This window comes from Pan troglodytes, chromosome 10 (genome assembly GCF_028858775.2).
Source record: "Pan troglodytes isolate AG18354 chromosome 10, NHGRI_mPanTro3-v2.0_pri, whole genome shotgun sequence".
Classification (NCBI taxonomy): Eukaryota; Metazoa; Chordata; class Mammalia; order Primates; family Hominidae; genus Pan; species Pan troglodytes.
This window is the reverse complement of record NC_072408.2, coordinates 129,591,607-129,615,874: the sequence shown is the minus strand read 5'-3', so window position 1 is coordinate 129,615,874 and position 24,268 is coordinate 129,591,607. Positions and strand designations below refer to the sequence as shown.

The 24,268-nt window shown below is 45.2% G+C and overlaps 1 protein-coding gene across 1 annotated transcript; it reads right to left on the bottom strand.

Annotated features, from left to right (window-relative positions):
• Window positions 1–5,902: 5,902 nt before the first annotated feature.
• DENR (density regulated re-initiation and release factor) lies at window positions 5,903–23,901 on the bottom strand. The gene is made up of 8 exons (XM_003313994.7): window positions 23,736–23,901; window positions 22,876–22,990; window positions 14,465–14,484; window positions 13,745–13,829; window positions 11,289–11,372; window positions 9,077–9,193; window positions 7,767–7,906; window positions 5,903–7,654 (listed from the first exon to the last, which is right to left on the bottom strand). Exons 2-8 carry the CDS (start codon window positions 22,979–22,981, stop codon window positions 7,610–7,612), a joined length of 597 nt encoding a protein of 198 aa, XP_003314042.1. The 5' UTR covers window positions 22,982–22,990; window positions 23,736–23,901; the 3' UTR covers window positions 5,903–7,609.
• Window positions 23,902–24,268: the final 367 nt, after the last annotated feature.

The following is a 24,268-nucleotide window of genomic DNA, read 5'->3' as shown; positions in this document are numbered from 1 at the left end:
CGCTCCTGTGTAGCTGGCTCCCAGAACAGGACCTGACACTCGAATGCGTGGAGGCAGAGCCCAGCCCTCGGGGATAACAGTTGCGGGCTACCCTAGCACCTTTGATACTTTAAACCAAGAATCACAGATGAAGAGGGGGAAATTTACTCTTGGGGGCTCCTGAAAAGCAATGAGGAGAACCACGGTACTTTGTCATGACAAAATCTACGATATTCTGGGTTGAATCTAAGCTTTTTCACCTGTTCTTCCACAGTCACCTCTTCATCCCCCTTTCACTCTTCCTAAGATGTGGGAACGGGACTAGGAAAAAATAAGGCTTATCACACTTCAGCCCTGGCTGCCCATCCCTGAATGCTTAACCCATCGGACAGCAACACAATTACTAAATACGGTCGGTCTTACAGGGTTTCAACTTTACTTTTTGGTTGAATATGAAATACCAAAACATGCCCTTGTGTTCAAAAAATACAATCTGAAAATGGAAAAACAAAATTAAGATTTCTTATTTTGAAGCTTTACTGATAGGCTCATGTTTGGGAGACCAAAGCAATGTCTTAGAATTTAAAATCAAGAAAGCTGGGCGCAGTGGCCTGTAACCCCAGCACTTTGAGAGGCCAATGTAGGAGGATCTGTTGCGTTCAGGAGTTTGAGACCAGCCTGAGCAACATGGTGACACCCATCTCTAAAAAACTTTTTTTTTTTTTTTTTTTGAGATGGAGTCTGGCTCTTGTTGCCTGAGCTGGAGTGCAATGGCACAATCTCGGATCACTGCAAACTCTGCCTCTGGCCTCAAGCAAATCTCCTGCCTCAGCCTCCCAAGTAGCTGGGATTACAGGTGCCCGCCACCACGCCACCTTTGTTGTATTTTTAGTAGAGATGGGTTTCACTACCTTGGCCAGGCTGGTCGCGAACTCCTGACCTCAGTTGATCCACCCACTTCGGCCTCCCAAAGTGCTGGGATTACAGGTGTGAGCTACCGCACCTGGCCAAAAAATAAATTTTTTTTTAAACTGGGCGTGGTGGTGCACTCCTGTGGTCTCAGCTACTCAGGAGGCTGACTTGAGCTGGGAGATGGCGGCTCCAATGAGCTGTGATCATGCCACTGCATTCCAGTCCGATCGAGAGTGAGACCCTGACTCAAAAAAACAAAAATCAGGCCAGACGTGGTGGCTCACGCCTGTAATCCCAGCACTTTGAGAGGCCGAGGAGGATGGATCATGAGATTAGAAGTTTGAGACCAGCCTAGCCAATACAACGAAACCCTGTCTCTACTAAAAATAAAACAAACAAACAAACAAACAAAAACTAGCCATGTGTGGTGGTGCGCACCCATAGTCCCAGCTACTCGGGAGGCTGAGGCAGGAGAATCGCTTGAATGCAGGAGACGGAGGTTACGGTGAGCCAAGATTGCGCCACCTCACTCCAGCCTAGGCAATAGAGGGAGACTCCATATCAAAAAAAAAACAAAAACAAAAAAACACCAACCACCACTACCACCAAAACCCAAAACCAAATAGCCAATAAATACAAAAAGGTGGTCTACTTCCCTGATTATTACAGAAATGCAAAAAAATAAAAATAAATAAATAAATCAACAAAGCAAATTCTGGGTGGGTATTTGCTAAAAACAGTCTAGCAGTAGATGACTGCAGTAAGTTGGTGGTGATGAGGTGTAAAGGAATGTGGGTTGAATGTCAATTTTTGAAGTGAGGAGTGTTTTAATTCACGTTTCTTAGGTTTCACCATTGTTAAGACTTGATATTTTTCTAGAAAGTCCTCGAGTGCCATTGTTCACCAGGCAACCATGTGTGACACTCAAGTAAAAATACGTGTACAGGCTGGGTGCGGTGGTTCACACCTGTAATCCCAGCACTTTGGGAGGCTGAGGTGGGAGGATAGCTTGAGCTCAGGAGTTTGAGACCAGCCTGGACAACATAGGGAGACCCCCCCATCTCTATAAAAAATTTAAAAATTAGCTGGGTATGGTGGCATGTGCCTGTGGTCTCAGCCACTCCGGAAGCTGAAGTGGGAGGATCACTTGAGGCTGGGAGGTCAAGGCTGCAGTGAGCTGTGATCACGCCACTGCGTTCCAGCCTGGGCAACAGAGCGAGACCCTGTCTCAAAAATGAATAAAATTGTGTGTATCTAGAATAGTAAGAAATTAGGGAAGGACTGTGTGGTAGATAGAGCTCCCTCTCCCCTCTCCCCTCCCCCCTCCCCCCTCCCCTCCCCCCTCCCCCCTCCCCCCTCTCCCCTCTCCCCTCTTTCCACGGTCTCCCTCTGATGCCGAGCCGAAGCTGGACGGTACTGCTGCCATCTCAGCTCACTGCAACCTCCCTGCCCGATTCTCCTGCCTCAGCCTGCCGAGTGCCTGCGATTGCAGGCGTGCGCCGCCACGCCTGACTGGTTTTCGTATTTTTTTGGTGGAGACGGGGTTTCGATGTGTCGGCTGGGCTGGTCTCCAGCTCCTAACCGCGAGTGATCCGCCAGCCTCGGCCTCCCGAGGTGCCAGGATTGCAGACGGAGTCTCGTTAACTCAGTGCTCGATGGCGCCCAGGCTGGAGTGCAGTGGCGTGATCTCGGCTCGCTACAACCACCTCCCAGCCGCCTGCCTTGGCCTCCCTAAGTGCCGAGATTGCAGCCTCTGCCTGGCAGCCACCCCGTCTGGGAAGTGAGGAGCGTCTCCGCCTGACTGCCCATCGTCTGGGATGTGAGGAGCCCCTCTGCCTGGCTGCCCAGTCTGGAAAGTGAGGAGCGTCTCTGCCCGGCCGCCATCCCATCTAGGAAGTGAGGAGCGCCTCTTCCCGGCCGCCATCACATCTGGGAAGTGAGGAGCGTCTCTGCCCGGCCGCCCATCGTCTGAGATGTGGGGAGCACCTCTGCCCTGCCGCCCCGTCCGGGATGTGAGGAGTGTCTCTGCCCGGCCGCCCTGTCTGAGAAGTGAGGAGACCCTCTGCCTGGCAACCGCCCCGTCTGAGAAGTGAGGAGCCCCTCCGCCCGGCAGCCACCCCGTCTGAGAAGTGAGGAGCGTCCTCCCTCCTCATCTGGGAGGGAGGTGGGGGGGTCAGCCCCCCGCCCGGCCAGCCGCCCCGTCCGGGAGGTGAGGGGCACCTCTGCCCGGCCGCCCCTACCGGGAAGTGAGGAGCCCCTCTGCCCGGCCAGCCGCCTCGTCCGGGAGGGAGGTGGGGGGGTCAGCCCCCCGCCTGGCTAGCCGCCCCGTCCGGGAGGCGAGGGGTGCCTCTGCCCGGCCGCCCCTACTGGGAAGTGAGGAGCCCCTCTGCCCGGCCAGCCGCCCCGTCCGGGAGGGAGGTGGGGGGATCAGCCCCCCGCCTGGCCAGCCGCCCCGTCCGGGAGGGAGGTGGGGGGATCAGCCCCCTGCCCGGCCAGCCGCCCTGTCCAGGAGGTGGGGGGGGGGGCGCCTCTGCCCGGCCGCCCCTACTGGGAAGTGAGGAGCCCCTCTGCCCGGCCAGCCGCTCTGTCTGGGAGGGAGGTGGGGGGGTCAGCCCCCGGCCCGGCCAGCCGCCCCGTCCGGGAGGGAGGTGGGGGGGTTAGCCCCCCGCCTGGCCAGCCGCCCCATCCGGGAGGTGAGGGGCGCCTCTGCCCGGCTGCCCCTTCTGGGAAGTGAGGAGCCCCTCTGCCCGGCCAGCCGCACCGTCCGGGAGGGAGGTGGGGGGGTCAGCCCCCCGCCCGGCCAGCCGCCCCGTCCGGGAGGGAGGTGGGGGGGTCAGCCCCCCGCCCGGCCAGCCGCCCCGTCCGGGAGGGAGGTGGGGGGTCAGCCCCCCGCCCGGCCAGCCGCCCCGTCCGGGAGGGAGGTGTGGGGGTCAGCCCCCCGCCCGGCCAGCCGCCCCGTCCGGGAGGGAGGTGGGGGGGTCAGCCCCCCGCCCGGCCAGCCACCCTGTCCGGGAGGTGAGGGGCGCCTCTGCCCGGCCGCCCCTACTGGGAAGTGAGGAGCCCCTCTGCCCGGCCAGCCGCCCTGTCCGGGAGGGAGGTGGGGGGTCAGCCCCCCCCCCCGGCCAGCCGCCCCGTCCGGGAGGGAGGTGGGGGGGGGTCAGCCCCCCGCCCGGCCAGCCGCCCCGTCCGGGAGGTGAGGGGCGCTTCTGCCCGGCCGCCCCTACTGGGAAGTGAGGAGCTCCTCTGCCCGGCCACCACCCCATCTGGGAGGTGTACTCAACAGCTCATTGAGAACGGGCCATGAAGACAATGGCGGTTTTGTGGAATAGAAAGGGGGGAAAGGTGGGGAAAAGATTGAGAAATCGGATGGTTGCCGTGTCTGTGTAGAAAGAGGTAGACATGGGAGACTTTTCATTTTGTTCTGTACTAAGAAAAATTCTTCTGCCTTGGGATCCTGTTGATCTGTGACCTTACCCCCAACCCTGTGCTCTCTGAAACACGTGCTGTGTCCACTCAGGGTTAAATGGATTAAGGGCGGTGCAAGATGTGCTTTGTTAAAGATGCTTGGAGGCAGCATGCTCGTTAAGAGTCATCACCACTCCCTAATCTCAAGTACCCAGGGACACAAACACTGCGGAAGGCCGCAGGGTCCTCTGCCTAGGAAAACCAGAGAACTTTGTTCACTTGTTTATCTGCTGACCTTCCCTCCACTATTGTCCTGTGACCCTGCCAAATCCCCCTCTGCGAGAAACACCCAAGAATGATCAATAAAAAAAAAAAAAAAAAAAAAAAGAAATTAGGCTCATTTTGATTATGGTTCATAAATAGTAACTGAGTATGGTAAGATGATTATGATGGCAAGGTACAAATTAAAAATCTCAAGTTTTTACCTTCGCTCCCCACAGGTTTTCATTAAAACAACAACAAAAAAAATTAAAGAGAATACATAACTTTAAAAATATGACAGAGGTGAAAGCTACAAGAATTACACTACATCTGATTTTATACTCACACAGTCTAATCCAAACTGAAGTTCTGAATGAACTTTTCCCAGTCTCCCTATTTGATTTCCTAGGTAAAGGAATTTAGTAAATAATGAGAACAGGGAACTAAAAGGTAAAATTCATCTTTAAAACAGTAATTTATCAACTTTTAAACTAAGAGTGAGAAAGCTACCACAGACTGGCTTTTATGTAGTAATAAAAAGTTTAAAATCACTTACTGTCAGCATCTGTTTTTAAAAAATGAAATACTTACCAAACTATATGCAAAAAGTATTTGCATTAAAAGTTGCCAGCTTAATCATGGAAAATCTCTTATAAGGCTGCTTAAAGGTTCATGTTTTTTACTAAAAATGGTAGACTGTGAGAATGTGTAAAGTCAATTTTTGAACTATTAGTACTTTTTTTTTTTTTTGGAGACCAGGTTTTACTGTTGCCCAGGCTGGAGTGCAGTGTCGTGATCTCAGTTCACTGCAGCCTCAACCTCCCAGGCTCAAGTGATCCTCCCAACTCAGCCTCCCAAGTAGCTGGGACTGCAGGCACACGCCACCATGCCTGGCTAATTTTTGTATTTTTGATAGGGACAGGGTCTTGCCATGTTGCCCAGGCTAGTCTTGAACTCCTGGACTCAAGTGATCCTCCCACCTCGGCTGGGATTATAGCCATGCATCAAAGCAGCTTGGCCCTATTAGTACATTTTAATCAGAGATTAGACTATGTTGCATTTTAAATTTCAGTTTAAAAAAATGATTCACACGTTATACACAAGGACAATTTTAATCCTGCATTTTCCTGGAGTAACATCCACTGCTGGCTATCTATGGATTGTAACTGCATTTGCTAAGAACTGTGAACACAAAGAAACTTTACATGAAGTCACATGTTGATACAGGCACACAGACATCTTTCAGCAGCAACAGACTACATACATAACGCATACCAGATAGTCTCGATGGATAAATCTGCTTCACCAGTAATTCTATTTAGTAAAATCCACAGATAATGGAGAATTCCATTTTTTAATTTTACATCTTTATTACACATTTTTCTAATACTTTATTTTTAAAAAACACTCATTCAAGATTGTAATTTGCATGGCGATAAACAAGGGTTCCATGGGTTCTAAGTTTCTTAAAAGTGTCCACAGCAACTTAAAACACCACAAGTCTTCTTTCCAATTTGCAGCACCTGACTTAAAGTTTAAATTCATCAAATACATCATTAAAACTGTCATTTTCTCTTGTGAGAAGACATGTTTCAATTGCTATTTCCAGGACTATATATTGAGCATGGGTGTACGGTACTTTTAACTGGTTAGCACAATTTTACTCACGTAATTTATAGCCAGAATAAGAACCTCTAGCCTCTCTGAACGGCCTTCCACTCAGAGCAGATGATGACGATAAATGTCTAAAATGTATCTGGGGTACTCCACTTGACATTACCAAACATGCTTCCAAATAATCTTAGAAAATGTGATTCTTTAAACATACGCATAATATTCTACCACACAATGCACCATCACTTCTTTAACCATTTCCCAATTGTTCATTTATAACATTTGCAATTTTTTATTATAAATAATATTGTGATGAATACTTTCATCCATAAGTTTTATGCAAGGCTGATTATTTCTTCTAATGTCTTCTAATGTCAAAGAAGTGGCTTACTGGTTCAAACAACGCACATACATGGTTTTAAGGCTTTTAGTATACTTTACCAAATAATCTCCAGAATAGCTCAAACAACTCCTACCAACAGTATGTTATTGTGCCCACAGGGTGGACTTCATAACAACAAAGCAAATTCAACCACAGATCTATTAGATTCTCACCCATCTCAAAACTATCACATCAAAGAAGCAAGGAGACATATTACTGGTGAGGAAACCAAATTCAAATTCTTTTAAAAAATCACTCAGCTTTAGATCAGTAAAATTATCAACAAAAATGCTCCCCACAAAAAGTCTACCGGGTTTTTCAAAAAATAAAGTTAAAAAGAGAGAAAGAGAAACTCAGGCTGGGTGCGGTGGCTCACATCTGTAATACCAGCACTTTGGGAGGCTGAGGTGGGCCAATCACAAGGTCAGGAGTTCGAGACCAGCCTGGCCAACATAGTGAAACCCCATCTCTACTAAAAATACAAAAATTAGCTGGGCGTGGTGGCGGGCGCCTGTAATCCCACCTACTCGGGAGGCTGAGGCAGGAGAATCACTTGAACCCGGGAGGCGGAGGTTGCAGTGAGCCGAGATCGCACCACTGCATTCCAGCCCAGGCAACAGTGCGAGACTCTGTCAAAAAAAAAAAAGAGAGAGAGAGAGAGAAAGTCAGTACCAAATGACCAAAATTTTTTATTTGACTAAATTCTATTCATGCATGAGCATGACAGTCTCCCCTGTTTATTTGACTTTGGCAATAAAAAAACAAGCAGCCTTGTACAGAACAGTGAAAATGCCAAGGATGAGGACAGTCTACAGTTTTACTGTAGAATATATATGTATACATATATGTGTACATATGTATACATATATGTATATATGTATACATATGTATGTATACATATGTATATATGTACACACACATATATGTATATATACATGTGTATATGTGTATACATACATATATATGTGTGTGTATATATATATTTTAAAAGGCCTCTCTCCCTTTGGCCATATCAACTCTCAGTTCAGGCCATTAAATACGGACAAATTTTCAAATTCACTTCTTTACTTCTCCAAGATCTTCGATGCTGTCATCATCTACCTATAAAACACAAATAATTATATCTCATGAGTTGTGGTTGCAATTAAGAAAAAATGGAAGCAATTTGCTTTAAAAACTTATCTCTAGCGATGTATGTGTTCCATGCACTCACCTCTGGCCATTTTTCCTGAATGACATCAATTATGTCATCTGTAAAATCTCCCTGAATGATAATTTCATCCTCCCCTGTTACTGAGGCACCACAGGAGAACTTTTGAGCAAAAAATCTTTGTGCTTCTTTAAGATCAATTTCTATTTTTTTAAAAAAAGAAAGAGCAAGAACTGTAATTGGAATTGTGCAAAGATGTTTTTCCATTTTGAAATTTAATCTGCATTTTAAAATCATAAAACAGATTGTTAATGGGTTTTATATTCCTTTCAGAACAATACAAACTACCATAGAGATCTTAACAATGCAATTTACACTTTCAAGGTCAAATAAAGGCTCAATACATAAAAACAGAATCATCTATACTACCCCTTACTCATATTAAGACCAAAATAAATCCAGGGACACTTTATTCATTTTTTTTTTGAGACGGAGTCTTGCTCTGTTGCCCAGACTGGAGTGCAATGGCTCGATCTTGGCTCACTGCAACCTCCGTCTCCCGGATTCAAGCGATTCTCCTGACTCAGCCTCCTGAACAGCTGGGATTACAGGCATGTGCCACCATGTCTGGCTCATTTTTGTATTTTTAGTAGAGATGGGGTTTCACCATGTTGGCCAGGCTGGTCTCAAACTCCTACCTCAGGTGATCCGCCCATGTCAGCCTCCCAAAGTGCTGGGATTATAACAGGTGTGAGCCATCACGCCTGGCCTCTTTTTTGTTTTTTCAGGCTAGTCAAGTGAAGCAGTGGGAGTAAAGAAGGAACAAAGAAATATGTAAGTGGTTGTGATCATTTAGCTGTAAACACCACTGTACTCAGACCAGCCTATTGTTTTTCAATCTGTGTTCTCATAGAGGCATCATAGTTTACATTTTCACCCAGTTTCACTACTCATTCAAGGCTTCCAGGAACTGAGGGGCTCTAAAGAAGGATGTTCTGCCACCTTCCTCAACCTCTCCTGTCATTCCCAGAGGGGATGAGCCATTTTGCAACCTTTTGCCACCATGCCTGCAGAGGACAGAGGAGCAGCATTGGCTGGTTTCAAAGAGAATCCTACCCAGCCCTCCTCATCCCACATAAAATGTGCCCAAGCAGGAATTCCAGAAAGTAAAAAGTCCCCTCTACAAAAGATTTTGACATTTCTCTAAAATTTGATTTTGAAGCTATAGTTAGAAATGCAAAATTTATCTTCTTAGCAAAAAACAGACCTGTGAAGTTTTCATGGTATGTGAGAGAGAGACAGACAGAGAGACAGAGGCAGACAGAGAGAGAAAATAGTTCACACATTTTAAATATACTTAAGCCTGAACTCACCAAAAGTTGCAAGGCCACATACTCTTGTCACATATTTCTTCTTTGCTCTGGGAATTTTGGCTATAGTAACCTTTTGTGGTACGGTCTTCTTTTTTTGTTTTATTTGACCCCTTCCACCTTTATTTATTAAGAAAGAGCTTAGCTTTAGTTGTTTTTGACATAAGAGAATACTGTCTTTAAATTTATTAATTCTCAAAAGGTTTAAGTTTCTTTTTCTCTAATACAAAAATTACTAAACACATCCAAGTATTCATTCAATAAACATTTATTAAGTACCTACTATGTGCCTAGCACTGGGCTAAGAGCCGAGGATACAAAAGTGAACAGAACATAGCCCCTGCCCTCCAGAGACTCAGTCTAGTGAAGGGAGTAAAAAAAGAAGTTACAGCAACCTGATACATAAAATAATAGGAATCATGAATAAGGCTTTATGATAGCTTTGCAGAGAAACAACTTAGTCTGCTTCCAGAGGACACAGAAAGTTTCCTAGAGGAAGTAATATCTAGGTGGAGTTTTGAAGAATAAGGAAAGGTCCAGGTAAAGGGAAAAAGGCTGGAGAGGCATAAGGAAGGACATTCCAGGGAAAGGGAACAAGTACAGAGATAAGAAAAGGCATTATATTTGGGAACTTCACTTGTCTTGATTGAAGGATGCTTATGAATATGTAGCAGATGGAGCCAGAAAAGCAAAAGATTACATACATAGCAGTCACTGGATCTGTGTTTCGGTGGATCTGTGAAGAGTAAGACTGATAGAAAGGCCCCTACAGAGGCTCTTGCGTTAGCTCAGGCAAAAAATTGAAAGTAAAGCAGTGCCAACAGTAATGGCCACTAGGCCACAGGCAGGAGGGAGGAGAAAGAACAGAAGCAAGAACTGAGTAAAGGGAGAAAGAGAATGTAAGATGGTTCTCAGGGCTCTGGTTTGGATGACTGAATAAATAGTGTTGTCACTAACCAAAATAGAGAAAAAGAAGTCAGTTTGGGACTTGAGACTCGAGACTCAGTAAGCTTAATTTCCAAAGTGCAGTGTTTGAGGTGCTTCTGGGATAAAGCACACTTCTAGGCTAGAGACACAGGCCAGATCCAGATATACAGATTTGGGAATTTTAAGTGCATACTGGGCAGCAGAAGTTAGGGATGTGATAGAATCATCCAACAAGAACGTGCAGAATGAGAAGTAAGTGGGCCTAGGACAGAATCCTGGAAAATACCAACTTTTAAAGGACAGAAGGAACAGAAGTCCGCACAGAAGACTAAGGAGGAGTGATAGGAGACCTAGGAAGGAATAGAAACCAAGGAGGGACAATGTTTCAGGAAAGAGGGAGTGCATGTGCGCTTATTATTTAGCAATAACTAAGCCACTGCTGACCCTTATCAGAAGAGCTGCAGTGGCCAGGAAGTCAGGTTAGGATGGACTGAGGAGTGAACAGTGTACCACAGAACAGAAGCGGGGATAGTGAGTCTGGCCTTAGTAAAGAAATCTGGCTAAGGGAAGGAGAGGGATAAGGTAAAGAAAGACATGAGCTTTGGGGAGAGTTTTTTTTTTTTTTGAAGACGCAAAGTCCTAAAAATATTTATAAGTGAATTTTAGTCATAGGGGAGAATAATGAATGAAAATGAAACAGGTGGGTACAGGATCCACAGCACCAGGAGTTGGTTTGAGAAGGAGTCAAGTGTATGCAACAGCCGTAAAACAAAGTTTTCAACTGAGCTATCAGAAGTAATGAGAAGATAAAATCTTTTATATAAATGTCCTCACTCTACTTAAATAGAAGACACAGGAATTTTAGCTGTTTTTTACATACAAACAGGGCAAATAAGCATGTTTTCCTAGGTCCAATTTACTGACACAGCCCAAATCATACCACATCCAACCATGATCCTATTAGTATGTGCCCCTTTGTATGATATACATGGGGAATTACAATAACAGGTACATGGTATTAACGTTGGGAACCTCCCCCTTTTTGTAAGAGATGAGGTCTCACTATGTTGCCCAGGATAGAGTGCAGTGGCTATGTGGAGGAACGATCATTGCATACTACAGCCTTGAACTCCTGGGCTTAAGTGATCCTCCTGCCTCAGCCCCCTAAGAAGATGCGACTATAGGCGCCCACCATTGTGCCTAGCTTTGGGAACCATTTTAATTACTTACATTTTCTATCGCAGTGACGGTATGACTGTACAAATCAAGATGTGAATTTAGGTCTTACCTCTCTTCTGTTTTTTCTTCTCCTCTTCTTCCCCTGCTGTTCCTTGACCCTCACTAATTCCAGCTTCTTGTTTGGGTGAATTTTCTAGATAGAAAAGTGAAATACAAAAGCATGAACATCATCTCACACTGTTAAAAGAAAGAAATCACCTTTGAGCAACCTCATATACAAATAAGGCATCTTACCAACAGCCGAACATGAAATTTGTAAAGCAATGGATTACACTGCTAGATTTCTATTCAAGTCTGGTTCTAAAGTCATTATAGTAAGTGTATGGTAACAGAAGAGAAAACCCAGTCTTTTGATATGTGAGGGCTGAAATTTTTAGCCACAGGAAAGGAGCATAGAACACTTGGGCTCTGCAGGAGTGCTCTAGCATCTAAACTTACTAATTTTGTTAACATCTAGAGAAGAGCTCCCCACCCGCTCAGACATGATCCTATCCCAGGAAGGTCCCGTTCAGGGACAACCATGTAGACTGAATATAAAACCAGACTTGAGGGTTCTTATTCAACCACTGACAGTGATGGAGTAGCTACCAGCCAAAAGGGACTTACCAAGTTAGGGGTTTGTGTGTCAGGGAAATCACCTGAAAGTCAAGGAGCAATGAGTGGGGCAGCACTGGGTGTCTCTGAGCAGGCCTGTTCCCAGACCAGGCTTTCTCTTCTTCTTGCTACTGCCTTCATTTTTACCAGTCTTGCAAGAGAAGCCATCAATATGAGAAAACTGAGGAATTCTGTTCCTCCATAGTCTTCCCACCTCTGGCAATGGCAACTCCATTTTTTTTGAGACGGAGTCTCCCTCTGTTATCCAGGCTGGAGTGCAGCGGTGCGATCTTGGCTCACTGCAAGCTCCGCCTCCCGGGTTCACGCCATTCTCCTGCCTCAGCCTCCCAAAGTAGCTGGGACTACAGGCGCCCGCCAACTCGCCTGGCTAATTTTTTCTATTTTTAGTAAAGACAGGGTTTCACCGTGTTAGCCAGGATGGTCTCGATCTCTTGACCTTGTGATCCACCTGCCTCGGCCTCCCAAAGTGCTGGGATTACAGCGTGAGCCACCGCACCCGGCCTCTTTGGTCTATTCTTAGCAGAGCAGCCTAAGTGATGCTGCTGAAACAAGTCAGACCTTATCACTCTTCTGCTTAAACTCCTCCAAGAGCTCATCATCTAACTAAGAGCAAAAGCCAAAAGAGCCCACAATGCCCTACCCGGTGTGGTCTACTCTGACTTCATATCAAACTCTTCTCCGGTCCTTCAATAAGCTCCAGACACAAAGGCTTCCTTGCTGTTTCCTGAATATACTAGGAAAGCTTCTACTCAGGGCCTCTCCTCAGGCTGTGTCCTCTGCCTAGAAATGTTCTGCCAGATACCCAAATGACTCATTCCCTCAGTTCCAAAATAATCAACTGCCACCTTTTCAGCAAAATCTTCCCTGGGTACTACCTAAAATTTCAAAGTCCTTCCCACCAATTCTTATCTCCCCCTTTCCTGCTACTGTCTACATACTATGTTTTGCTTATTTAATCTGTCTCCCTTTCTAGAATGTAATTGCCACAAGAGTAGGAAATCTTTTATTGGCTTATCCTCAGAATCTGCAACAGTGTGTAGCATATAGTACACTTACAATAAAAATCAATATATATTTGCCCCTAAATCATTTACTTTTTTTAATTTTGTTTTTTTGAGACAGAGTTTTGCTCTTGTTGCCCAGGCTGGCGTGCAATGGTGCCATCTCGGCTCACCGCAACCTCTGCCTCCCGGATTCAAGCGATTCTTCTGCCTCAGCTTCCCGAGTAGCTAGGATTACAGGCATGCGCCACCACGCCCAGCTTTGTATTTTTAGTAGAAACAGGGTTTCTCCATGTTGATCAGGCTGGTCTTGAACTCCCGACCACAGGTGATCCACCCGCCTCAGCCTCCCAAAGTGCTGGGACTACAGGCGTGAACCACTGCGCCCAGCCAATCATTTACTTACTTTTTTTTTGAGACGGAGTCTTGCTCTGTCACCCAGGCTGGAGTGCAGTGGCACGATCTCGGCTCACGGCAAGCTCTGCCTCCCAGGTTCACGCCGTTCTCCTGCCTCACCCTCCTGAGTAGCTGGGACTACAGGTGCCTGCCACCATGCCTATTTTTTTTTTTTTTTCATTTTTAGTAGAGATGGGGTTTCACTGTGTTAGCCAAGATGATCTCAATCTCCTGACCTTGTGATCCGCCTGCCTCAGCCTCCCAAACTGCTGGGATTATAGTTGTGAGCCACTGCGCCTGGCCCATTTACTTTTTTATGTAAGAAAGTTGATATTCAGACCTATCCTATCTCAGAGAGAACTTAAACAGCTAACAGATAAATGTTAATTCTGTAATATCCTACTAAAGGAGGACTTTCCTATCTTTAGAATAATGCCATACATGCATTTGTCTTAGGTACAGAAGTTTAATGCAAGAAAAAAAATGTTCATACCTACAGTAAGTTTTGCAAATTCATTTGGAAAATTCTTCTCTAACCATTGTCTACATTTAGCAACATCAGGCATATATTCACAGTACTAGGAGAAAAAAAAGAACTGAGTCACAACAAAACATTTTCAGTCAAACAATACGTCGTAATTAAAAATCACTCCCTATACTTGTTAATACAAAGAATAAAACAAACCACTCCCATCTGACTTCTTATCCACAGGAAATCTGTATTCAACCACGATATGTCCCATAAAAAATTAGATATTAAGAAGGATTAGGTACCTCTTCACAGTACCAATTTATTTCTTCTCTCTCTATTTCTTGCTTTGAGCACATAAGTGCCTCATTTTCATGACTTGCTCATAGAGCTGGACTTAGAAAGTCTTACACATAATTTATACTGCCCTTTCTTTCCTCTGCTCATTTGTATAGATTTTGGCATTAAGGTTACTCTTATTTTATTAGCTGACTATTCGTAAGTCCCATGCAAAAATCCAAACTGCACAGCCATGTGCAAAAGATGCACATGTATGATTTAAGGTCTAAATTTAGGAAAGAATATATAAGACCAAAAAATTATTCTAAATCAAAGTTCTCTATAAAAGGTTAAAGCTTTACTATCAAATAATCAAAAATGAAAAATAAAAAAAAAGTTCTCAAGGTAGCTTTAAAACCAAGAATAACTTCAAATACATAAGGTAAAAAAAAAAAAAGAACTTACCTCTGTTGGTAACGAACAGACTGAGGAAATAAAAAGAAAAAAGATTTGAAATGTTAAACCTATATGTACACACATACACAGGGCTTATCCTTACTTTTATATTTGAGAAAATGCTTCATTTTTACATTTTCCCTGTAAGTTTTCTATACCACTTTTCAAATGCTACTCTTCAGTGTTTTTGGGGTAAAAGGCACATGGTTATTTGAGATGATACTATCTTGACTTTTTCATCTAAAGAGTGTCTCCATCAGCTGATGGAACATCAAAATATGCTATTTTGTATATAATGAGGTCTTACCATAACCATTTCAGTGGGTCAAAAAATTAAGCTAAGACACGAACAATTTCCCATACATCAGAGTTTGAAGGAAACTGGTTATTTCTTTTCTTTTGAGACATGGTCTCATTCTGTTGCCCAGGCTGGGGTGCAGTGGTGCAATCATGGCTCAATGCAGCCTCCACCCCTCCAGGGGCTCAAATGATCCTCCCACCTCAGTCTCCCAACTAAATGGGACTACAGATGCACACCACCATGCCCAGCTAATTTTTTGTAGAGACAAGGTTTCACCATATTGCCCAGGCTAGTCTCAAACTTCTGGGCTTAAGCGATCTACCTTTCTTAGCTTCCCAAAGTGCTGGGATCACAGGCGTGAAGCACTGTTCCCAGCCTGGTTATTTCTTTTGATGGTTCTACCAAAACAGCCACCACTTTTTATTCATACTGACACATTTATAAACTTTAGCAGCATTCTTACTACCATCTTTTTGCAATATATTTTTCCTTTTTTTTTTTCTGAGACAAGAGTCTTGCTCTTTCTGCCAGGCTGGAGTGCAGAGGCACGATCTTGGCTCACTGCAACTTCTGTCTCCTGGGCTCAAGAAATTCTCCTGCCTCAGCCTCCCAAGTAGCTGGGATTACAGGCGTGTGCCACCACGCCCGGCTAATTTTTGTATTTTTAGTAGAGACGGGGTTTCACCATGTTGGCCAGACTGGTCTCAAACTCCTGACCTCAGGTAATCCATCCGCCTCAGCCTCCCAAAGTGCTGGGATTACAGGCATGAGCCACCGCACCTGGCCTATTTTTTTTTAGAGTAAGGGTCTCACTCTCACTCTGTCACTCAGGCTGGAGTGTAGTGGTGTGTCCATGGCTCACTGCAGCCTCGAACTCCTCAGCTCAAGTAATCCTCCCGCTTCAGCCTCCCAAGTAGCTGGGACTATAAGCGTGAGCCACTATGTACAGCTAAGTTTTTTATTTTTGTAGAGACGGGATCTCGCTATGTTGCCAAGGCTTTTTCATGTTATGCTACATAAGATCATGAAAGTGTAAAGCTAGAAGGAATCTTGGTTCAATCCTGTCATTTGGTGTTGCAGCCTGTACAGGCTAATAATGGACTAGAAGAACTGGAAAAGCTTCCAATTTTAACCGTAATTCTAATACTGGGTCAACTGCTTATTTTGTTTTTATTTATTTATTTTTGAGACGGAGTCTTGCTCTTTCGCCCAGGCCGGACTGCAGTAGCACTATCTCGGCTCACTGCAAGCTCCGCCTCCCGGGTTCACGCCATTCTCCTGTCTCAGTCTCCAGAGTAGCTGGGACTACAGGTGCCCGCCACCACGCCCGGCTAATTTTTTGTATTTTTAGTAAAGACGGGGTTTCACAGTATTAGCAAGGATGGTCTCGATCTCCTGACCTTGTGATCCACCCGCCTCAGCCTCCCAAAGTGCTGGGATTATAGGAGTGAGCCACCGCGCCCGGCCTTTTGTTTTTATTTTTAAGGTTTAGAATGGAGTAGTTCAGTGTGTCCAATATCCTGAGATTTCTCAGGGAGAGGAAGGTGGTATACCATGTAGTCACAGCAATTACTACACACTGGGCACCTAGTATGTGCCAAATGCTTTGCTATGCCTTATATCCATTATTATGTTTAATTGTCACAACCTTGTAAGATAAGTACCATAACTATATTCAGATGATGAAACTGAGGCTTAGAGTACATAACCACTTGCATCTGGATAACAGGATTTGAATCTGCCTGTTTCTGATGCTCATGCTATTAACCACTAACTTAGGTTACACAAAGTAAACAAGCAACTTAGTGGCACCTGACAGCTGAAAATGATCTGCCTTCACCTCACCCTACTAACATTCTACCATGCTACCACACAATCACTATTTTACAGATGGGGCACTAAAAGAGTTAAACAGCTCATACAATGACAAAGGTGGTATGTGGCAGAAAACTGGAATCCATTGGTTTTGTCCAGTCTAGTCTATTATAGTTTAGGGTTATTTCCACCAAAGATCTCTCTGGTTAGCTACAGCCCTATATTCCTCACAATTCAAGTTCAAATACTAGGCATAGTTGTTCAGCCACACTTTTCAGGATATAACTATATAATTATTGGTTAAACACCATCACAGCAAATACTAAAGCTACAAATTTTGTATACTATTTCAAATAATATTTAGTTCAGAAAAAAAAAAAAAAAATTGGGGTTTTGCTCTGTTGCCCAGGCTGGAGTGCAATGGCACCATCTCAGCTGGCTGCAACCTCTACCTCCTGGGTCCAAGTGATTCTCGTAGCTCAGCCTCCCGAGTAGCTGGGATTACAGGTGTGCACCACCACACCCAGCTAATTTTTGTATTTTTAGTAGAGACAGGGTTTTGCCATGTTGGCCAGGCTGGTCTTGAACTCCTGGCCTCAAGTGATCTGCCTGCCTTGGCCTCAGCCTCCCAAAGTGCTGTGATTACAGGTGTGAGCCACTGTGCCTGGCCCGGTTCAGCAAAATTCTAATGCAATAAAAAAATTGGGGGAGCTCCTTTAAGTTCACCATTATTTGCTTTAAAAAAGTCAATTTCTCTTTACAGATCACTTACTTATTTGGAAAGGGAAAACTGTACCTTTTCAATGCAAACATTTAGCCGTCACCTTCAAACTTAGCATCACTAATAGTGAAACATCTGACATTATGAGCTCTTGATGCAATGCAACATGATGAATGAAACATCATCCACGAAACTTTCTTGCCAAAATCTGTTTAACTTGAATCTAATTAAGCCTCTAGGCCGGGTGTGGTGGCTCACGTCTACAATCCCAGCACTTTGGGAGGCCGAGGTGGTGGATCACCTGAGGTCAGGAGTTCAAGACCAGCCTGGCCAACATGGTGAAACCCCATCTCTACTAAAAATACAAAAATTAGCCGGGTGTGGTGGCGCACACCTGTAGTCCCAGCTACTCAGAAGGCTGAGGCAGGAGAATCACTTGATCCTGGGACGCAGAGGCTGCAGTGAGCTGAGACTGCCACTGCACTCCAGCCTGGCCAACAGGGCAAGACTCCATCTCAAAAAAAAAAAAAAAAAAAAAAAAAAAATTAAGCCTCTAGACTCCAGCTTCTTTTTTTTCGTTAAAGAGACAGAGTCTCGCTTTGTCACCCAGGCTATAGTGCAGTGATGTGATCTTAACTCATGCAGCCTTGAACTCCTGGGCTTAAGTGTTCCTTCCACTACAGCCTCCGAGTAGCTGGAACTACAGGCACTTGCCACCACACCTGGCTAATTTATTTAATTTTTTGTAGAGGCAGGGTCTCACTATGTTGCCCAGGCTGGTCTCAAACTCCTGAGCTCAGATGATCTGCCTGCCTCGGCCTCCCAAAGTGTTGGAATTAAAGGTGTGAGCCACTGTGCCTGGCCAAATGAGCAAAGTTACCACCACATGGAAACATGGAATGGGACTAATCCACAGCCAGGTACCTCTTGATAAAATGCACTGAAATTAACAGCACTTCTGTGGTGGTCTTGGCACAAGATCATAAACTAAATCTAGTCTTAAGAATACATCAGAATGGCCGGGTCTGGTGGCTCACGCCTGTAATCCCAACACTTTGGGAGGCCGAGGCGAGTGGATCACAAGGTCAGGAGTTCAAGACCAGCCTGGCCAAGATGGTGAAACCTCATCTCTACTAAAAATACAAAAATCAGCCAGGCACGGTGGCAGGCGCCTGTAATTTCCGCTACTCGGGAGGCTGAACCAGGAGAATCGCTTGAACCCTGGAGGCGGAGGTTGCAGTGAGCCGAGATCACGCCATTACACTCCAGTCTGGGCAACAGAGTGAGACTCCTTCTGAAAAACAAACAAACAAAAACTGCCTTTCTATAACAGAGAATGAACAGCCACAATCAGCTTCCTAAAAGTCAATATTTTCAATTACAAATTTCGCTGTCAACAGTCACCAAAATCACTAACTTTGCACACAGTGTCACTAAGCCTCAATCATCTCATACTTTAAAGTCTTCTAAATTTGGGGAGGAGGGTGGAAAAGATTAAAATAAAAATAAAGTCTCCTAAACTTGATTTCTGTGGCCAGTTTCAACCCATTTCAGGCACTTCCTCCTTCCTTCCAAACAGTTATTATCCAAAAAGATATAACCAATCACATCACTTCCCAGATTAAGAACTTTTCAAACATCTTATCGTACTTCTCCAGACTCAACTCCTACCAGCCCATGGTCCAACCACAATGAACTTCTATCCATGCCATTCTTTTCAGCAAACACCTATTCATCCTTCAAGACTCTGCTAAGTTTCCTTGAAGCTGATGTTATAATGGCTTGTCCTGGATTTTAATCCTGGCCCCACCACTTATACAATTGAGAAGCTTATCACCAATAAAACTGTAATATTTCAATTTTGAAGATTAAATATACAAACATAAAATCCACTCAATACTTTAACTTTCCCTTTTTCCAGTTCTCCCAAGTAGAACTGGTTGGTTCTTTATTCTCACTGCAGTCTGCTCACCCCTCTAGTATACAATTAGTACATTATAACTCACCTGTTAAAATGTTTGTCTTCCCAGTTAAGCTCAGTTTCCAGGAGATAATTATGTCTTATTTCTGTATATGGAGCACAATGCTTGCCACAGAGCAGATGCTTAAAACGTGTTTCCTAAATGAATTTGAGCTGCTCTCTGAAACCCCAGACTTTAGCTGAGAGCAAATTCTCTAATTTGCATCCTTCTTTTTGCAAAAGGGGAAAGGGAGGGAGGGGGAAGGAATGATAAGAAAAATGCCTATGTCACTATCGCTTCTATTTTTCTCTTTAATCAGTTGGGTATTCTATTGGAGGGTTTTCCCTCTTCTCTAAGCACTCCAACAATACTAAATGTCTGTCAAAACTACATCCAGTTTATTTCTCCCATCTCCCTTGTCCTCAAATCTGATTAACTGCTTTATACTGTTCATCCTACCATAATTTATTTTCCAACCTCTCTTCCTCACTTATGCCACTCATTTAAATGCTCATTAATTTTGTCTAAAGTCTTATTATAGCCTGGCCAATAAGCCTGCCTCCCTCAACTGTTATCTTGCTGCCAGATTCATCTTCATGTAACTTCACTGCTCCAAAACTTTCAATGACTTACAATTATCTACAAATCAGGTGCCCCAGAACTTGGCCCCAAACCACGTTGCCATAATTCCCGGCTGCCCCTCTTCATGAATTCCACAATACAACCAAACTGTAACACTCGAAACTCCCTCCACACTACCCACTATTAAATACTTTCCTACCTCCACTCCTTTGCCTGGCAAGTCCAACCTTCAGCCCTTCTGTGCCTGCCTGAATGCAACCTTTCCTTCAAATCCCCATTTGGCTGTGGTTGCCTCTATGAAGTCTTCCCCTAATTTCCTACAAATCTCTCCCCTCCTGTACTGACACTGCAGCTATTAGTCCTTAATCTTTATTTCTTGTCTCTTTCTTCTTCTTTTTTTTCTGAGATGGAGTTTTGCTCTCAAAGGCTGAGTGCAGTGGCACGATCTTGGCTCACTGCAATCTCCGCCTCCCAGGTTTAAGCGATTCTCCTGCCTCAGCCTCCCGAGTAGCTGGGATTACAGGCGCCTGCCACTATGCCCAGCTAATTTTTGTATTTTTAGTAGAGACAGGGTTTCACCATGTTGGCCAGGCTGGTCTTGAACTCCTGACTTCAGCTGATCCACCCACCTTGGCCTCCCAAAGTGCTGGGATTACAGGTGTGAGCCACCGTGCCCGGCCTATTTCTTGTCTCTTTCTTTCAGCATTCATCATCTTCCCTGTTAAGTTATATGTAGACAGACAGGGCCTCTGCCAATTTATATGCCTCCACAGAACTTAGCCGAGGGCCTTATACATCAGAGATACTAGGTAAAAATTGTTTATAGTCTTTGTAAATTGTTGATTATGATGTGGACTCTATTAACAATGTCATCATACCTTCTTACCAAGCTGGCTAACAAAATCCACTACTTTTACAAAATAGTAATGTTAGAAATTAAAAGGTACAGTCTAATCCCATCTCCACTACTGGTTTCTTCAATTAAGCATAAGAATGTTTTTACATTAAGTGGAAGCCTGTACTGTTCTGGAGAGTGTTGACAAGGTAGAAAGGCACCTTTCAGTAGTTTCCACTTTAGTCCTAGTTCACTGACCCTTTGAGGTCACAGGGAATAGACCTTATCCTTTACTCACATAGGTTTCCAAATTTAAAGTGTTGTTTCACAGGTAATCATTATATAAAAATATAACAGGAATCTATATTCTGAGCATCTTGTTAAAATAAATGTATCAGTTTTTCTCACATCCTTAGTTTTGTTTTTTATTTTTGAGATGGAGTCTCGCACTGTTGCCCGGGTGGGAGTGCAATGGCTTGATCTCGGCTCACTGCAACCTCCGCCTCCTGGGTTCAAGTGATTCTCCTGCCTCAGCCTCCCAAGTAGCTGGGATTACAGGTGCCTGCCACCAGGCCTGGCTAAGTTTTTGTATTTTTAGTAGAGACGGGGTTTCACTATGTTGGCCAGGCTGGTCTTGAACTCCTGACCTCATGATCTGCCTGCCTCAGCCTCCCAAAGTGCTGGGATTACAAGTGTGAGCCACTGCGCCCGGCCCCTTAGTTTTAATTCATAATTACAGAAAAATAAAACAAGATTTCTAGAGACTGACATTTTCACTGAGCTTCCAAACTTCTCACCAACTAAGCAATTCTCTTATGTGGTGAAATCTACCCAGTTCACCTCGTTCCAGGTACACCCCAAGAATCTTTCTGGCTTTTCTCTCTTTCTCCCTTAGAAAAGCTCATATACTGTCTCTCTCTGCTGCCAAATGCAGCATACTTGGATTCTTCCATTTGGAGAAACTCAAATTCACTGTATTGCAAATCAGCCTATTATCTATCTCCAAATCTAATCTTTCTCAAAGTCATCATTTTTAGTGGTGTTCTGGTTTTTCAACTCTCTCAATTGTGAAATATCTTTTTCCTTTTTCACCATTAAACATTGTATCTTTTCTTTGATTAACCCTCTTTATTCACTTTTATACTGCTTACACTCTCAGCAAGGCACTTATTTACCTCAAACCTAGATTTCTGAAAGTGGCCTTCAAATTTGTGGGTTCTATTTCCTCCAAATAATGCAGCATATTAATCTCTTGTCACTTTATTTTCCTGCTCAAAAAACGATTAGGTTGGTGCAAAAGTAACTGCAGTTTTTGCCATTACTTTTAATGGCAAAAAGATATCATTTCTCCTTCTACGGTACTTAAATGTCAGATGTGGTCTCTACTGCAGTCACAGAATGTAAAGTCCACGTGAACAAGGATCTTCTGACTTATTCACTACTCAGGACCCAGCACCTAAAACATCACTAGGCACACAGTAAGTTCTGAGAAATATTTACTGAAAAAATATTTACTTGCCCTTTTACTGTCCTGTATCTTCAGATTTTTCTGAAAGTTTCCAAGATGCGAATACATACAGCATTTACAATTCACAAATATTTCTATATTGAAAATGAAGAAAAACACTCGAAAGTGAAAAAGATCTTGATTAAACCTAATACATATATCATGATTCAAACCAAGAAGACTTTCCTCACTGTCCTACCACCCAACACTCCAACCTCACCTTCTCCCACTCCTTAACGGGCACCCTCCCTATACGATACACCAGACAAACTCAAAGCTGCTCACTTCTTCACAGACAGCCATCAAGCTTTTTCTTACATAGTCGTGCGCTTTGTCTGGGACGCCGTTCCCCACCTTCTCATCCAGTCCTTGCCATCCTTAACTCATAATCTTCCAAGAAGCCCTCCTTTGACAGCTAGACTAGCATACACCTTGAGGACCTTCAGGCTGAAATAACCTAGTTGCACATCCTGTTACAAATGGACTGTAAGCTTCTTCAGGCAGAGTAGCCAGACACAAATCACCCAGGTGGGGAAATTCTGTTAATTCATGCCTCCTCCTCCCCAGGACTCCTCTCCCCCAGTACAAACTCACCAAATGAAAAGGATGGGGGAAAAAAGCTTACCAAATGTCAAACTGTTATTACAATGCATAAAAGTATAGTGAGTAAAAGTCATTCTGTGGCTACCAACACTTGCCTCCACAATAAAGGACTCGAAGTGGGTAATCGGCATCTAACTTGGCACTGTTCCTTGGGTCTCCTTTGCAGTCAGCCCCGCTGGATTCAGAAATGTCAGCAGCCATTTCACAAACCTGTAAGCAAGGAAAATAACACACCCTCACTATTTTAGAATCAAGACCCCAGAAGAGCAGTGTTCCTCTCAACAGAAACCTCCCCACCCCAAAGCTGTTTCAAGTCTGTTGTTGAGTGGGGGATACAAGCTGCATTCGATTCATAGAATATGAGCAATCCCAGGCACAACATCTCCTTGCTCCACAGGTCTACAGGGAAGCAAGCAGCAAATGGACCATGAAGGATGGGGCAGAGGGACTCACTAGTGAAAAACAGGAAGCAATGGGGAAGGAAAGATGGGGTGAGTACCCACGGCAGACACGGAGCAAAAAAGGTCTGAGGGTGATCTGGGAGGGATGCAAACTGCAGTGAGAGAGAAGGGCTACAAAGGCGCCGAATGGAGAGAGGCTGGAAGTGCCTAGGAACAAGGGGTGGGTCATCGGAGGAGCCCGGGGTGCAGGGTGTGGGGGCAACTAAACGCCATGAGAGGGTCCTGGGGAGTCTAAAAAGGGCATGGGAGGGGGCGGGGTGACCAGAGCCTAAGAAGGATGAGGAGAGAAAACGAGCACAGAATGTAAGAGCACTGAGGGGACAAGGGCGACCAGGTCTGAGGCGAAGGAGCAACCCCGGGGACGCCAGAAGGGGCCCTTGTGGGCGGGGGTGTGGAGAGGCCCGGCCCGGCCCCCTTCCGCCAGGCAGCATCTCAGCTTCCCCCACACTCTCTACGAGCTTCTCGGGAGCGGGCGAAGCACTTGGGGTCGTTACCCAGGCGGTCGCACAGGCCCCGCCGGCTCCGCTCCCGCCGCTATCGCCAGCTGAACCAACACATGCAACTCGTCTCCCCGGCCAGGGCCGCCCGAGCGCCCGACCGCCAACAGCGCTCCCGCGAGACAATGAGCCTTTATCGCGAGATTCCGGCCGCCGCTGGGCGGATGTCGCGAGAAGCCGGAAGACGGGGGCGGAGAAAAATTGCGGAGCTTGCGCCTTGCCCTCCGGTGGGGGGCGTGGCCAAGAGGCCGAGAGGCGGGCCGCCGGCAGGCGGTGCTCGTCACCCGTTGGAGAGGATGAATCCTCGAGATGGGCGTGCCGAGGGGAGCGCGACTTGCAGACGCAGAGAGCGCACCTGAGTCAGAAATGACTCCCTATTAATGAGTCCGAGGATCATCGCCTCGGTGTCTGCGGTGCATCCTGGAGTCCTGACTAACCTCCAGCTACTGCATAAATCACTCCCGTGCGGGGAGATTGCAGCCGGATAGAGCGTTTGGTCGCATTTTAACACCATGCACTGAATTAAAGGA